Source organism: Phascolarctos cinereus, unplaced genomic scaffold (assembly GCF_003287225.1).
Source record: "Phascolarctos cinereus isolate Bilbo 61053 unplaced genomic scaffold, phaCin_HiC Scaffold_726;HRSCAF=1367, whole genome shotgun sequence".
Lineage (NCBI taxonomy): Eukaryota > Metazoa > Chordata > Mammalia > Diprotodontia > Phascolarctidae > Phascolarctos > Phascolarctos cinereus.
Genome location: NW_027556098.1, coordinates 177499042 through 177512616, shown reverse-complemented (window position 1 = coordinate 177512616; position 13575 = coordinate 177499042). Strand labels below are relative to the sequence as shown.

The window sequence follows — 13575 nt, the reverse complement described above, 5'->3', positions numbered from 1 at the left end:
CATTTAAAAAAAATTAGAAAGAACTAAAACAGGTACTTTTTACACTTATGTTTGGGGGAGGAATTCTTAACCAAAGGATAGAGGTGATCACAAAAGATAATAGTTTTCTTTCCATAAAACATAATATGTTTTATATGAACAAAATCAACCCAACTAGGATAGGAAGGGAAGCTATTAATTGGAAAAAAAATCTTTTGCATTAAATATTTGATAAAATATCAAAGATATACAAAAACTAATCTAAATACCAAGAGACATTACCCAAATGAATAAATGTTCAATGGAAATTAATAAAAATAGGGGTTAGAGCTGTAATTTCACTGGTACTGGCAACTCTTGAATGAGGAAATTTCCTCTATCAAAGCAAGTCATCACCTTCTCTTCAGCTTAGTCTTCAAAATCACCTAGACCACCTAAGAGGTCATGTGACTTGTGTCAGAGATAGGACTTGGACTCAGGTCTTTGTGGCTCTGACGCCAGTTCTCTGTCTATCTCTAACATCCCACAATGACTCTCATGAAAAGAAAAAATGGTTCTCAAAAGAATTACAAATCATTAACAACCATATGAAAGACGATTCCAAATCACTAACAAACAACAAAAGAAATATAAATCAGAACAGCTCTTGAGAATTCACCTCACATCCACCAAACTGGCAAAGATGACAAAAGATGAGAATAGTTAATGTTGGAAAGATTGTGGAAAGAGACCAAACATACTAATATACTGTGGAGCTGTGAATTAGTACAACCATTCTGGAAAGTCATTTGGAATTATTGCTAAAAAAGAGGCTAAAATGTCTATACTCTCTTTGACCAAGGGATCTCATGGGTAGGCATACACCCCAAAGAGGTCAAAGATAAAAAGAAAAGTTCAGGATACAGGAAAACACATTTATAAGCATTTTTTAAAGTAGTAGCCAAGAACCTGAAACAAAATAGACCTCCATCAACTGGAAAATGGCTAAACAAATTGTGGTACATCAATATAATGGAATACTATCGTAGCATAAAGAATGATGATCACGATGGATAGAGAAACATGGCAAAACTTAAACGAACTGATACAAAACATGGTAAGCAGAACAAGAAAAATTACATACATTTCTACGATAAGCTAAATGGAAAGAAGAACAACAAAACAGAAACCGAACACAGGTAATTATGATGGTCAGACTTGGAGCTCAAATAGAGCTTTAAGAATGTTATCTCTCAACCTTCTTTGTAGAAGTAGAAGCCTACAGGTGTGGAGAACTACCTGGACAGTCGGACTTGGCAGTTGTATGGGTTAGTTTTACTGTTTTTTAGTTCCTTTTTGCTTTTTCTCCTTTGTTTTAAGGGATTGTTCTATGCGTGGGAGAGAGGGGAGGTATGTAGTACAAAATGAAGGTGACATAGAGACAAAAGATTTTTTAAAAATTTTGAAAGAATTCACCAACTTGGAGATTATAACCCATGCAGAAGTTCAGAAATTAATTTCACAGAGGATCAATAGCACCTGAATATTTTTCAGCATAAAAAGGTGCCTTTTTAGATAATATGAGTGAACAACAGAACTCAGAGAACAAAGAACTTCCCAGAATCACAGCTAGTCATATCATTTCTAAGACTAGGCTATCTTCTATTTGTTCATTTGTCAGTCTGCTTTTGATAAGCATCTCAGGATATACAGTACCCAGTTAAAATTAGGCAGCATTTTTGAGAGTAGGGTCATCCAAATGTCATTCCATGGAACTCAGTGGGTTCCACAAGGTATTTTGCGAATGAAGTAGGGGGCTAGAAGCTGTTGTCAAATCACTGCATTTTTTTTTTTATATTTTAAGCTTGTGTGAAGGATGCCTGAACCCAGTCCTTGTCTCTTCTGAGTTCTAGTTATATTCTCATCTTCCTTCTTATAATGGAACATTTTTGCTCAATTTCTAAAACTATGCCACAAAAGTAAGCTTTACCACTTCACCCAATTTCTATGATTTCAAAATAATATATAAAGGGTCTAGTGATTTAAAAAAAAGTCTTCAGCCCTGTGCTCTAAAGCAGGACTGACCTTTGGCGAAATTGTGAGGCATGTTTGTGGATTCCCAGACCTGGAAGAGGACCTAGAGGTTTTATCATACTCTCTAACATCTTCATCTCACCCCCTAATAGACAAGATGAGGTAATTAAGGCCTAGAGATATTGTGACTTTCCCAACACGTTATATTTCATTAGCTCCCCAGACCCGAATACACATTAACTCTTTGATAAGTTTCAAGGAGATCACGAATTGATGGTAGTGATAATGAAGATACTTAATTCAGTGTAACAGGGCTGGCCCTCCTGCAGTTTTAGGCTCTCAATTACTTTAGTTCCCATCCAGTCTAAACATTTTTTTATGAATTGCTTCCTTGGAGTCATCACATAACTTTCTTCAATAACTCAATTCATCCCTTATTTATGGGGCATATACTATGTACTCAGCATTTTTCTAAATACCAAAAAATAATAATAATAAATAAATCATCCAATGAAAAAAACCTAGCAAGATTCTGTGCTAGGACTTAGAGGGGTTTCAGAGAAATATAAATCCTGTTCCCTGGCCTTGATGAGCAGACAATCTATGTGGGAAGTTAAGATACATAAAGACAGCTAAGGGTGCAGAACAGTAAGAACCCAGCCAAACAAGTGACAGGGTTTTGTCACAGGTTCAGAAGAAAGAGAGATCTCTTTGCACTATCTTGGCTAGAGAAGGCTTCATGGAGAAAAATGAAACCTGATCTGAGTATGGGTATGATGTCAATAGGAAGTGAGGAGGTTGGGCAGGATTTCAGGAGGAAGTAAAGATATAAACCATTTGTCCCATCCACTCTGGTCCTACATTTCTAGTAGAGATAATCTTATGAAGTAATTAGAAGTCTTCAAGGCTACTAAAGGCAATGTAATTCTCTCAAACAATTCAAACATTTACTAAGCTATGCGTGAAACACAATGTACTGTTGGGAAACGCAAACTTGAAAAACAATCCCTGCTAGCAAGGAATTTCAATGTAAGAGGAAGGATAAGATATATTTAAAAACTAAGTATGATTCAAGTATTCAAGCAGCAAAGAGGAGGTGTAAACAAAGTACAAGAAAGATTCCAAGACGTATAGAGATTGTCCACGTTCAGATCAATCAAGAAAGACTTTGTTTAGGAGGCAGCTAGGTGGCGCAGTGGATAGAGCCATGGCCTTGGAGTCAGGAGGACCTGAGTTCAAATGTGACCTCAGACACATGACACAGACTAGCTGTGTGACCCTGGGCAAATCACTTAACCCCAACTGTCTCCTCAGAAAGAAAAAAAAGAGACTTTGTTAGCACCAAAGCCAGGGAAGGCAGCAGAATCAGAACCACACCGTTAACAACTAACTACACAGTTAACAACTGAGCTGCTATCTTCTGGAGGCATTTAGTGAACACACTTAAGGAAGTGGGAACAGAGCTGTCCACGAAAGAAAGCTTGGAAAAATTCAGTTGCCTATGGATGAATTTGGCCACCTAAAGAGGAAGAATCAGACCCATGCAAGTATCCCAGGCTCAGGAGGAGAATTACCCCAGGCTCTTCCATGCTCACTTTTTCATATGTTTCCTCCAATGCACTGACCGACACCCGTTGGGAGTCCCAATAACAAATGCCTTGTGTTTTTTGAGTCTTCCTTCCCAGAAGTCTTCTAAGCTATGAAACAGATACCTTCCAATAGCAGAGACCCATTCTATTAGTGAAGTCCATAATGATAAGACCACTGAGATACAACTCGTGTCGCACTGCTGATCCTAAAGAAATGCTGAAACCACAGACCCAACATTTACAGGCCTGGCGTCAGGAAGACTCATCTTCATGTTTCAAATCCAGCCTCAGTCATTTACTAGCTGTGTAACCCTGTTTGCCTCAGTTTCCTCATCTGTAAAATGAGCTGGAGAAGGAAACAGCAAACCACTCCAGTATCTTTGCCAAGAACACCCTAAATGGGGTCACAAAGAGTCAGACACAATGAAAAATGCCTAAACAACAACAAACATTTACAACAGACAGATGTGGAGAGGTGTGTTCTCAGCATTTGGGATAGCCTACATGAATACACAGAAGCAGCAGAAAACAGGATGAGAGCAGGGTACAGCTAGAAGTCTATCTTAGCCAGAATATAGAGCTCATGAAGAGAAGTCGAATAAAAAACAAGGCTGAAAACATAATATGTGGCAAAACAAATTGTGGTACATTATCATAACAGAATGTTATTGTCCTAAAAGAAATGATGGCCATAAAGAACACAGAGATTCACAGAGAGACTTACATAAATTAATATAGAATGAAGTAAGCAAAGCTAGAAAAACAATATATGCAACAACTACAACAATGTAAATAGAAAAAGCCACAAAAAAAGAAAACTGGATACTGTGTGATGATAAGGACCAATCTGAGACTCAAAGAGTACATGGAGGAATATACTTCCCACCCTTCTTTGTAGAGGTGGGGTACTATGAGTGTGGAACACTGCATATAGTAACAGATTCAATTGTGTTGATTAATTTCGCCAGGCTGTTTTTTTTCTCTTTTTAAAAAAATTCTTTGTTATAAGAGATGGCACAATGGGTGGAGGAAGGAGGACAAACGTAGGGAAATGAAGGTGATGTTAAAAATAAAAGATATTGATTTTTTTTCTATTGAAAAAAAAATTGGTCTTTGACTTAAAAGAGAGACAGCCAAATGACCATCCATTTACTGGTAAACATTCCAGAACTATTAATAAAATGATTAAATTACCCAGAAAAAAAAACCAAACAATTTCTTGTCTATAAAACATAGGTGGGAATAGTGGAAAGAGCACTGGATTTGGAGTCAAAGGGCCTAAGGTGAATCTTGGTTTGGCCACTTACTTGCTGAGTGACCTTAGGCAGGTCACCTCTCAGTGTTCTCAACTACAGAATGACGCTCCTTCCAGTTCTAATTCTATGATCCTACGATCTGTAAGGTCATCCTAGCTTTAAATCCTATGATTTAAGTACAGTAACTAGGAGTCGAACCCAAGTCCAAATCTAGCAGTCCTGTTATGTCATATTGGCTCAAGCTGTCACGATTACTGGCATCACCACTGACACTCCCTAGAAGGCAATACCACCCCCAGGGACCCTAAAATTTTATAGGGATGAAAAGGAGCTCATCCCCACAAAAAGGCCTGGGGAAGCCTCCCTGTGTGGCTCCTACCTTTTCCTAAAAAGGAGCATGCAGGGCTCAAAATGCAGCACCTGAATAGGCCTGCTAGCAAACAGTGCCTGGGCCTATCCTGATGTCACTTTGCATAACTGTCACCACCTGCTGGGATAAGCCACATGCCGAGACTTGGCCAGCTGCATCCCTAGGCATCCCCCACCAATCCGAAAGGGGTGAAGGGCAGGAGGAGGGTGTAATTATCCACCCAACACCAGCAAGCCAGAGAGGCAAGATCATGCTGTCTTCCAGCTGTCTGCACATCATGAAAAGAGAAATTAAGATGTCATTAGGGAAGAATTAAATAATGCATATGTCGTCGTGACAACTGAAAATGCACAGTGGCGTTTACTGCTCAGGTGAAAAAATTGCCCACCGCCAGCTCCTCTCTGGGGACAGCTTCTGAACAGGTGATGAAGAAACCTCTGCCTTACCTGTGGTTTTCCCCCTGTAGAAAATCTTCATGTCCATCAGGCCTGTGAGCTGGCTAACCAAAATCTCTATCTGGGACCCACTGTACTTGGAAGCTCTGAAGATGCTGAGTTGTGACCAATCGTCCCAGTAGATTTCGCTCTGAAAAGGAAAATGTGACTCCTTTGTCCATCAAGCCTCAAAGTTCCTGATATCCTGGGCTCACTCTTTCTTTCTTTGTCCCTCTCATACCTCCTCCCAGCCAAGACAGAGCCGAGTGCCCCATCCAGTTCACAGTGGACATCTGACGCCCCACAAAAGAACTGACTTATCTGGCCCTGAAGAGCAAGATTCTGTCATGCCTCTCCAAGCCCTTGGCACAGTTAAAAGGGAAGCAACTAAAGCCACCAGATGCAACTTCACATGTATGGGCAAGAGCTTGGCAGGGATGCCCCAGACTTCAACCCACCAACTGCTACAAGGGAGAGGCAGCACAGGATAATGGAAAGAATGGTGGGCCTAGAGTCAGGAGTCAGGCCCTCCCTCTGATCCGTACTAACTGTGGGATCAGAAGCAGCTTCCATCTCCTCATCTGTGAAATGTGAATAACAGTAAAATAATAATACCTGCACTACCAACCTCATGGTTTTTTGTTTTTGTTTTTTGGAGAGAAAAGTGTTGGGTTTTTTTGTTTTTGTTTTGCTTTTTAAAACTTAAGATGCTATAAACAGGTGAGTTGTTCTTGTTTGAAGGAAAACTCTGTCCTCTGGAGACCTGCTAGTAATGAGTGTCAAGGTGGCAGGCAGACCAGCCCATACTCCTAAGGAGACTTGGAATGAGCAGACTGCAGAGAAATTGGGGAAATCCCAGAAGGGCAAGCAGGGTGAGAGCAGGGAGAGGAAAAGTAGTCTCCTGATCCATCCCCCAGCATTTCAGTCTTTCATCATGTCACAATGCCTACCCTACTAGGGGAAAGGGGTCAAATCCTGGAAAGGACCTGAATCAGCTGCCCCAAATTCAGGGATGATCCAAATTATAGCAATTAGAAAGAGCTGACTTAAAATGACCCAAATGGCAGATTCACAACCCCAGCTAAGATACAAAGACCTCAAGCCCCCTTTAATCTCTGTAAAGTACTTGTCTGCCCAACAGTGGCAGAATCCACGTAAGTACCTTAAAGACTGCGATCGCGTAAGGGTGAGGGAGGCTGTCCAGGATGACAGAGCGCTGCTGGCCATTGAAGTTGATGCGCTCAATGCAGTCCAGAAATGCATCTGTCCAGTAGATCCAGTCATCATCCACCGAGATTCCATTGGGCCACTTTACATCCTCAGAAACAATGCGATAGATGGAGGATCCATCCATGTCGGCCCGATAGATTCCAGGCTTCAGGTCACCCCAGTCAGTCCAAAACATCAACCTGGTTTCAAACCCAAGAAAGAGAATATCCCCATTAGAACCGTGAAAATGGGCCCTCAAATCCTGACGCAACGGAGATAAGTTTCTGAAGAACAAACCTGCCAGGCATAGGCAGCTAAAGTATTGGACCTGAGAGTCAGGAATGCCTGAGTTTAAATCATCCCTCAGATATTTACTTAGCTGGGTAACCCCCGGGCAAAGCACAGAACATCTCTCGGGCTGAGTTTCCTCATCTATAAAATTGGGATTATGATGGCACCTACCTGACTGGCTTGTCATGAGGCTCAAATGAGCTAATATATGGAAAGCACTAGGTGAACCTTGAAGTGCTATATAAATGTTAGCTGTTGTTACCTCCTGCTTGGTATTTGAAACCAAAAATGTCTGCAGTGCTATGGCAGTGGCATGATGGAGAGACTAATCCAAAAGAACTTCCGTGGCTTTGAAATGGAGCTTGTGTGTGTGTGTGTGTGTGTGTGTGTGTGTGTGTAGGTGTATACACACACCTACACACACACACACACACACACACAGAGTAAATAAACCACAGATAACTAAGAGTTAACTATTACTGTACAAAGTTTCTCCAAATAAGACACCTGGACTACTGGGCACATTCTAAAGTTCATAAATAAAGAGGGAATAGAGTTCCTCGGCCAACACTATTCATTGTGGTAGAGCAGACAGAGCACTTGACTTGAAGTCAGAAAGATCTGGGTGTCAGTCCTGCTTTAGACACTTAGCAGCTGCATCACTCTGAGCAAGCAGCTGCTCCTCTTCAATCGGCTTCTTTTTCTATCTACAAAATGAGGAGGCTGGGCTCTAAAGTCTCTTCTAGACCTAAATCTGTAACCCTATGAACTATATCATTTTCTGTTATTCTAAACAATTCCAGTTTAGAAATAATCTCTAGCCACAAAACTAAGAGATGTATAGATAAAATACTACGCTTATTCCAGGAGTTGTCATGTCAAGATGGATGTATCTCCATCCATCTTGGATCACTCAAAGGGGCCATGCAATGTAATGCCTTTTGCCATCAGAATTGGACACTTACCCTTCTTTGGGGACGAGGGCCAAAGCCCTGGGCCGATCAAGCAAAGAGGAATTGACAATAGTAAGTCGAAAGTCTCCATCTGGATTGGCCACCTATGCGAAAGATATGTAATCTTTAGATCAACGTATTTCCCAAACGGCTATGATTTTTGCAGCAATTTCTACCCCACATTAAAAAAAATAACATTTCCTTAAAAACGGTATAAAAATAAGATAACAGAAGTCAAGGAGTGGAGACTAATACAGGAGAAGTCAAGAGGTGATAGCTTGGGAAAGAACTCAAAGGTACATGGAACAGAGATCAGAATGAGCATGAAGGAAGTGGTTAAGAGTTGCAAGGCAGAAGAAAAGATGCAGTGATAAAGGACTATGATCAGATAAAGGGATTTCAGAGTTTGTAAACACAGAAAGGGAACACTCATTGGTGATATCAAGATGGGGTGGGGGTGGGGAGAGAAGGAATGGAAGTCATAGCAACTGAGTAGCCTGAGGAACTGGAAAGATAAGGTTCTTGGGAAAGCATCACCATGTAGGCTGAAACTCCCTAGATGGGGCAATGAGAGAATGCTAGGCCTGGAGTCAGGAAGACCTGAGTAGAATCCAGCCTCAGACACTTACTAGCTGCTTAACCCTGGGCAAGCCACTCAATCTGGCTGTATCAGTTTCCTCCACTCTAAAATGAGGACAATAATAGCACCTACTTCATTTGTTGTGAGGATCAAATGAGATCTCTGTAAAGCACTTAGCACAGTGCCTGGCACCTAGGAGGTACTTAATAAATGCTTGTTCCCCTTCCTAGTAGGCGGTGATAGTTGGGGCAGAAGCTGTAAATGAGGCACAGAAGGATGAGAGGAAGGAAGAAAGGAAGCTCAAAGGAAGAAAGGAAGGAAGAAAGGAAGGCCAGAAGGAAGGAGAGTGTCCTGGGGGTTGGTAGGTAACCGCTACCAGGATCCGGGCTGGGTGATAAATTTATAGAGTATGAACCTCCATCAAAGGGAAGGTGATGAGTGATGGTGGTAGAGGGAGAGTATAGAAGCAGCAACAGGGAACATGGAGTATTCCAACTTTCCCACCATGACTAGGGGTATGAGTGAAAGTGGAGCCAGGGCTAGAATGAGTAGACAGGAAAGCAGTTATAATAATAACAATAATAACAATGATAGCTAGCATTTATCTAGTGCCTACTATTTGCCAGTCATTGTGTTATACACTTTATAAATTACTGTCTCATTTGATCCTCAAAACAACTCTGTGAGGGAGGTGCTATTATTATCCCTATTTTACAAATGAGGAAACTGAGGCAAAGAGGTTAAATGACTTGCCCAAAGTGACACAGCTAGTTAAGTGCCTGAAGCTGGATTTGAACTGAGGTGTAACTGAGGTGTTCCTGACCCCCATGCCCAGCACTCTCTCTACTGAAGCACCTAGCTTTGGTGACATCAGGAAGCCAGAGCTCAGTGAGTGTATACCAGCTACTATTACGTTCTGGGTCACAGCAATCTTTGCAGTCCCAGCACCAAACACACTGTAGGCACACACAGAATCTCAGAAAAAGAAAGGACGAAAGAGGTCATTGAATCCAAACCTCCCTGAACAGGAATATCCTCTAGAAAAGCCCTGAGAAGAGAGAAGTGGTTATCTAAGTCTCTACTTGAAGTCCCACTGTGAGGTGCCCCCACAGAGGCAGCCCAGGCCCCTTATGGGCAGCTTAAAACTGCTTTCCAGTTTTTTTTTTTTACACTGAAATCTGCTCCTTGGCAATCTTTATGGTTTATTCCTAGTCTTGTCTTCTAGGGTCTGGTAGAACAAGCATAAATCCTCTTCTACCTGACAGACTTACAAGAACTGTACTTAGAAAGACAGTCATCCTGATCACCCTGCCCCAGTCTTCTCTTCTTCCTGAAGGCTAAAAATAGTTGTTTCAACAGATCCACATCATGGTCTCCAGCTGCATCACCATGCAGATCTCACATATGATCTAACAAGACCACAGTATCATCAGTGAAAATGTCACCTCCCTTGCTCTGATGCTACGGTCCAAAATTGCAGTAACGTTTTTGGGGGGCCACAGGACACCTACTCTCCCTCTCTATGCGGGGTCTTTTCCTCATTAGAATGCAAATCACTTGAGGAGTTTCTTCTTGATTATTTTTGTGATTCCCAGCACTCTGCCTCACACACAATAAGTGCTTAATAAATACCTGCTGACTTGAGCTTCCAGAGGCCAAAGACATCAATATCTTTTTCTACAAGAACCTTTGTCTCACTTTCCCCATACAGAAATATTTTTTAAACCCAAATGTAGGACTTTATGTTTACCTATATTAAATTTAATCTTGGTTTTGGTCCATTATTTTAGCTGTCAAGAACTTTTTGGATCCTTAACTAACCTCCCAAGGTATGAGATCTCCCTTCGACTTTTGTGACATTTGCAAATGTGATACGTACAGCAAAATATCCCTCCCTCCACCCTGCTGGCTCCCATTGTTGAGTTTCTTCCAGGGGCCTCCATTTTGGAGACAGGGCCAGCATAGTTATGCTTTATCCAAATCGCTGATAAAAATGTGAAACAGAATAGGGCCAAGAATAGATAACCGGGGATACTCTGTTAGAAAAATTACTGCAAGCTGACATCAAATAGGCTTTAGATTTCATCATTTCACCTAACTAGGTTAGTCTACCCAGCTGTAATATCATCTAGCCCCTATCTCTCCATCTTGCTCACAAGGACATCATGGGACATTTTGAAATACATGTCTGAAATCTGGGTAAATCACATGTATAGCATTTCCCTCCCTGATCTACAATCTAACAACCTTGTCAAAAAAGGAGACCAGGTTTGTCTGGCACAACCTACTCTTGATGAAGCCAGGTTTGTTGGTGTGATCACCACCACTCATAACCCATCCCAATAAAAACATATTCTAGATCTTCTCCAGTAACGATCAAGCTCACTAGCCTACAGTTTAATGACTCTACATTCTTTTCCTTTAAAAAAAATCAGTAAAATACCATGATTGCACAAGTATATCAGGGAGGGAGAAAAAACTGGAACTCAAAATCTTAGAAAAAATAATGCTGAAAATTGTCTTTACATGTAATTTGAAAAAAAAAATACTATTACATTTTTAAAAATCAGTAAAAACTTGTTTTTCTCCAGTTCCACTGTAGCATCTCTCCCATACTTCATATCTTTCAACAGGACAGGAGTTTGGCCCTCATTTTTATCAGTATTCTTGTTTGCTGAACTGAACCAATTAAGACCATGCAGGGCTTCTAGTATCTACAACAAATTTAAGAATACATTGATTCCTAAGGTTTTGTGTCTTAGTCTTATCAGGTTGCCCACTATTCCTTCTCAGTGATATCAATGTCCTTTCCCTCACAGCCCTCCTTACTGATCTGCTTTGGACTAGGAAGCCAAATAACCAGGCGTGTTAGAAGTGAATGTTAAATAAAAGTAAATGGGCTGTGAACAAGGACCGGAGGGACTCTCCTTTGAGCTAAGTTTCTGGGTTTTACGGCTTTATTTTGTGAATTCAATTTTGGTCAGACTTTTGTGCTAGGTTCTTAATGCTTCTGAACTGGGATCAGATGGGATGATGGGATCAGATAGCCGAATTCTTGATACATGAAGTATCACTGTATAATCACTTTTCAATTATATTCATTAAAACTGCTTTGTGCATTTTCCACAAGTTTTCTTCCTCTAATCTATCTTCTACGGGTACCTGGCACTGTCCTAGGCTGCCATGGCATAAAGACAAATATACTAGTTGTATATGGTTAAAATAATTATTAGATATTTTCAATTCAATTCCATTCAAAAGACATTAAGGTCTTCCTAAATGCAAAGCACTGGGCTGGGTGCTAGGAGAATACAAAGGTACATTATAATACAGTCCCTGTCCTCTATGTTTTGGTTTGCCTGAGCCTAGACCTGTGGTTTCACTGGTACAGGGAAGTAAATTCCTGAGTGAGGAAACTATTTACCACTATAGGTACACATTTGCACTGCAAATTACAGTTTTAAGGAGTTACTAGGAGCCCTGGGAGCTTTTCCTAGGTCATTTTCCCCAGTCGTTGTCTTTCATCTTTTTTCTTCATCTTTTTCTCTTTTGCCTTTGACACTGTCAATCACCCCCTTCACTCTAGGTTGCCATGACACTGCTCTGTCCTAGTTCTGCTTCTACTGGTCTGACCGACCCTTCTCAATGGCCTGTGCAGGATCATCAGTGATGTCAAACCCATTAACCATGAGACTCCTACAAGGCTATGTTCCAGATTCTCTTCTCCCAATACACTATTTCACCTGGTGATCTCATCAGCTCCCATGGTTTCAACTGACATTGATATGAAGATGATTCTCAGATTTATTTGTCCAGTCCTAACCTCTCTCCTGACTTCCAGTCTTGCATTTCTAACTGCCTATTAAACATCAACTAGGGAGAAGGGGAAGGGAATAAGCATTATTAAACACCTACTATGTGCTGCTTTATAAATATTATCTCATTTGATCCTCATAACAGCCCTATGAAGTAGGTGCTTTTATTATCCCCATTTTACAGTTAAAGAAATTGAGGTAGACAGAGGTTAAATGACTTGTCCAGGATCACACAATTAGAAAGTGTCTGAAGAGGGATGTGAACCCAGGTCTTCCTGATTCCAGGTCTAACACTCTATCCACTGAGACATCTGGCTGCCTTTAAGAAGACTAGATGTCTTGTAGACATCTTAAGCTCAGTATGTTCAAATATGATGTTCAGTATGTTCAAAGATAATGAACTCATTATCTTTCCCCCAAAACTTCTCCCTCTTCCTAACTTTTGAATTACTGTCAGGGTACCGCATTGTACCACCATCCTCCCAGCCATCCACCCCTATAACCTTGGGATCATCCTCAGCTCTCCACTGTCTCTCACCTCCCCACATTCAATCACTTAGCAAGCCATCTCACGTCTACCTTCTTAAGTTCTTCCTTAATGCCCCTTCTCTCCTCTGGCACTGCCATTAGCCTGATGCAGACCCTCATTACCTCAGGCCTGGACTACTGCAATAGCATGTTGGTGGGTCTGCCTGCCTCAAGTCTCCCTCTATTCCAGTGCATCTTCTACTCATCGGTCAAACTCATCTTCTCTAAAGCTCAAGAATGGCCATGTCATCCCACGCCCTCCCCATTTCATTAATTTTCAGTAGCTCCCTAGTGCCTGAGGTAACAAATATAAAATCCTCTCTTTGGCTTATCAAGGTCTCCATAACCTTGCTTCTTTCGTACTCGTCCAGTCTCCTCACCACATACTCTTCAATCCAGTGACACTGGCCTCCATGCCGTTCCTTAGACATGACAGTCCATCTCCTAAATCCAAGTGTTTTCAATGTCTTTCCCCCATGCCTGGGTCTCTCTGTCTCTGCCTCTCTGTGTCTCTCCCCTCCTCATCACTGCCCCTGGCTTTTTCCTGGCTCCCATCAA

The 13575-nt window shown here is 41.3% G+C and overlaps 1 protein-coding gene across 1 annotated transcript in view; it reads right to left on the bottom strand.

Annotated features, from left to right (window-relative positions):
* Window positions 1-13575, bottom strand: part of SORL1 (sortilin related receptor 1) — a 213393-nt gene that overhangs the window by 74046 nt on the left and 125772 nt on the right. Inside the window, 3 exon segments of the mRNA XM_020984875.2 lie at window positions 5654-5792; window positions 6804-7050; window positions 8107-8198. Of these exon segments, the coding sequence (XP_020840534.1) occupies window positions 5654-5792; window positions 6804-7050; window positions 8107-8198 (478 nt within the window).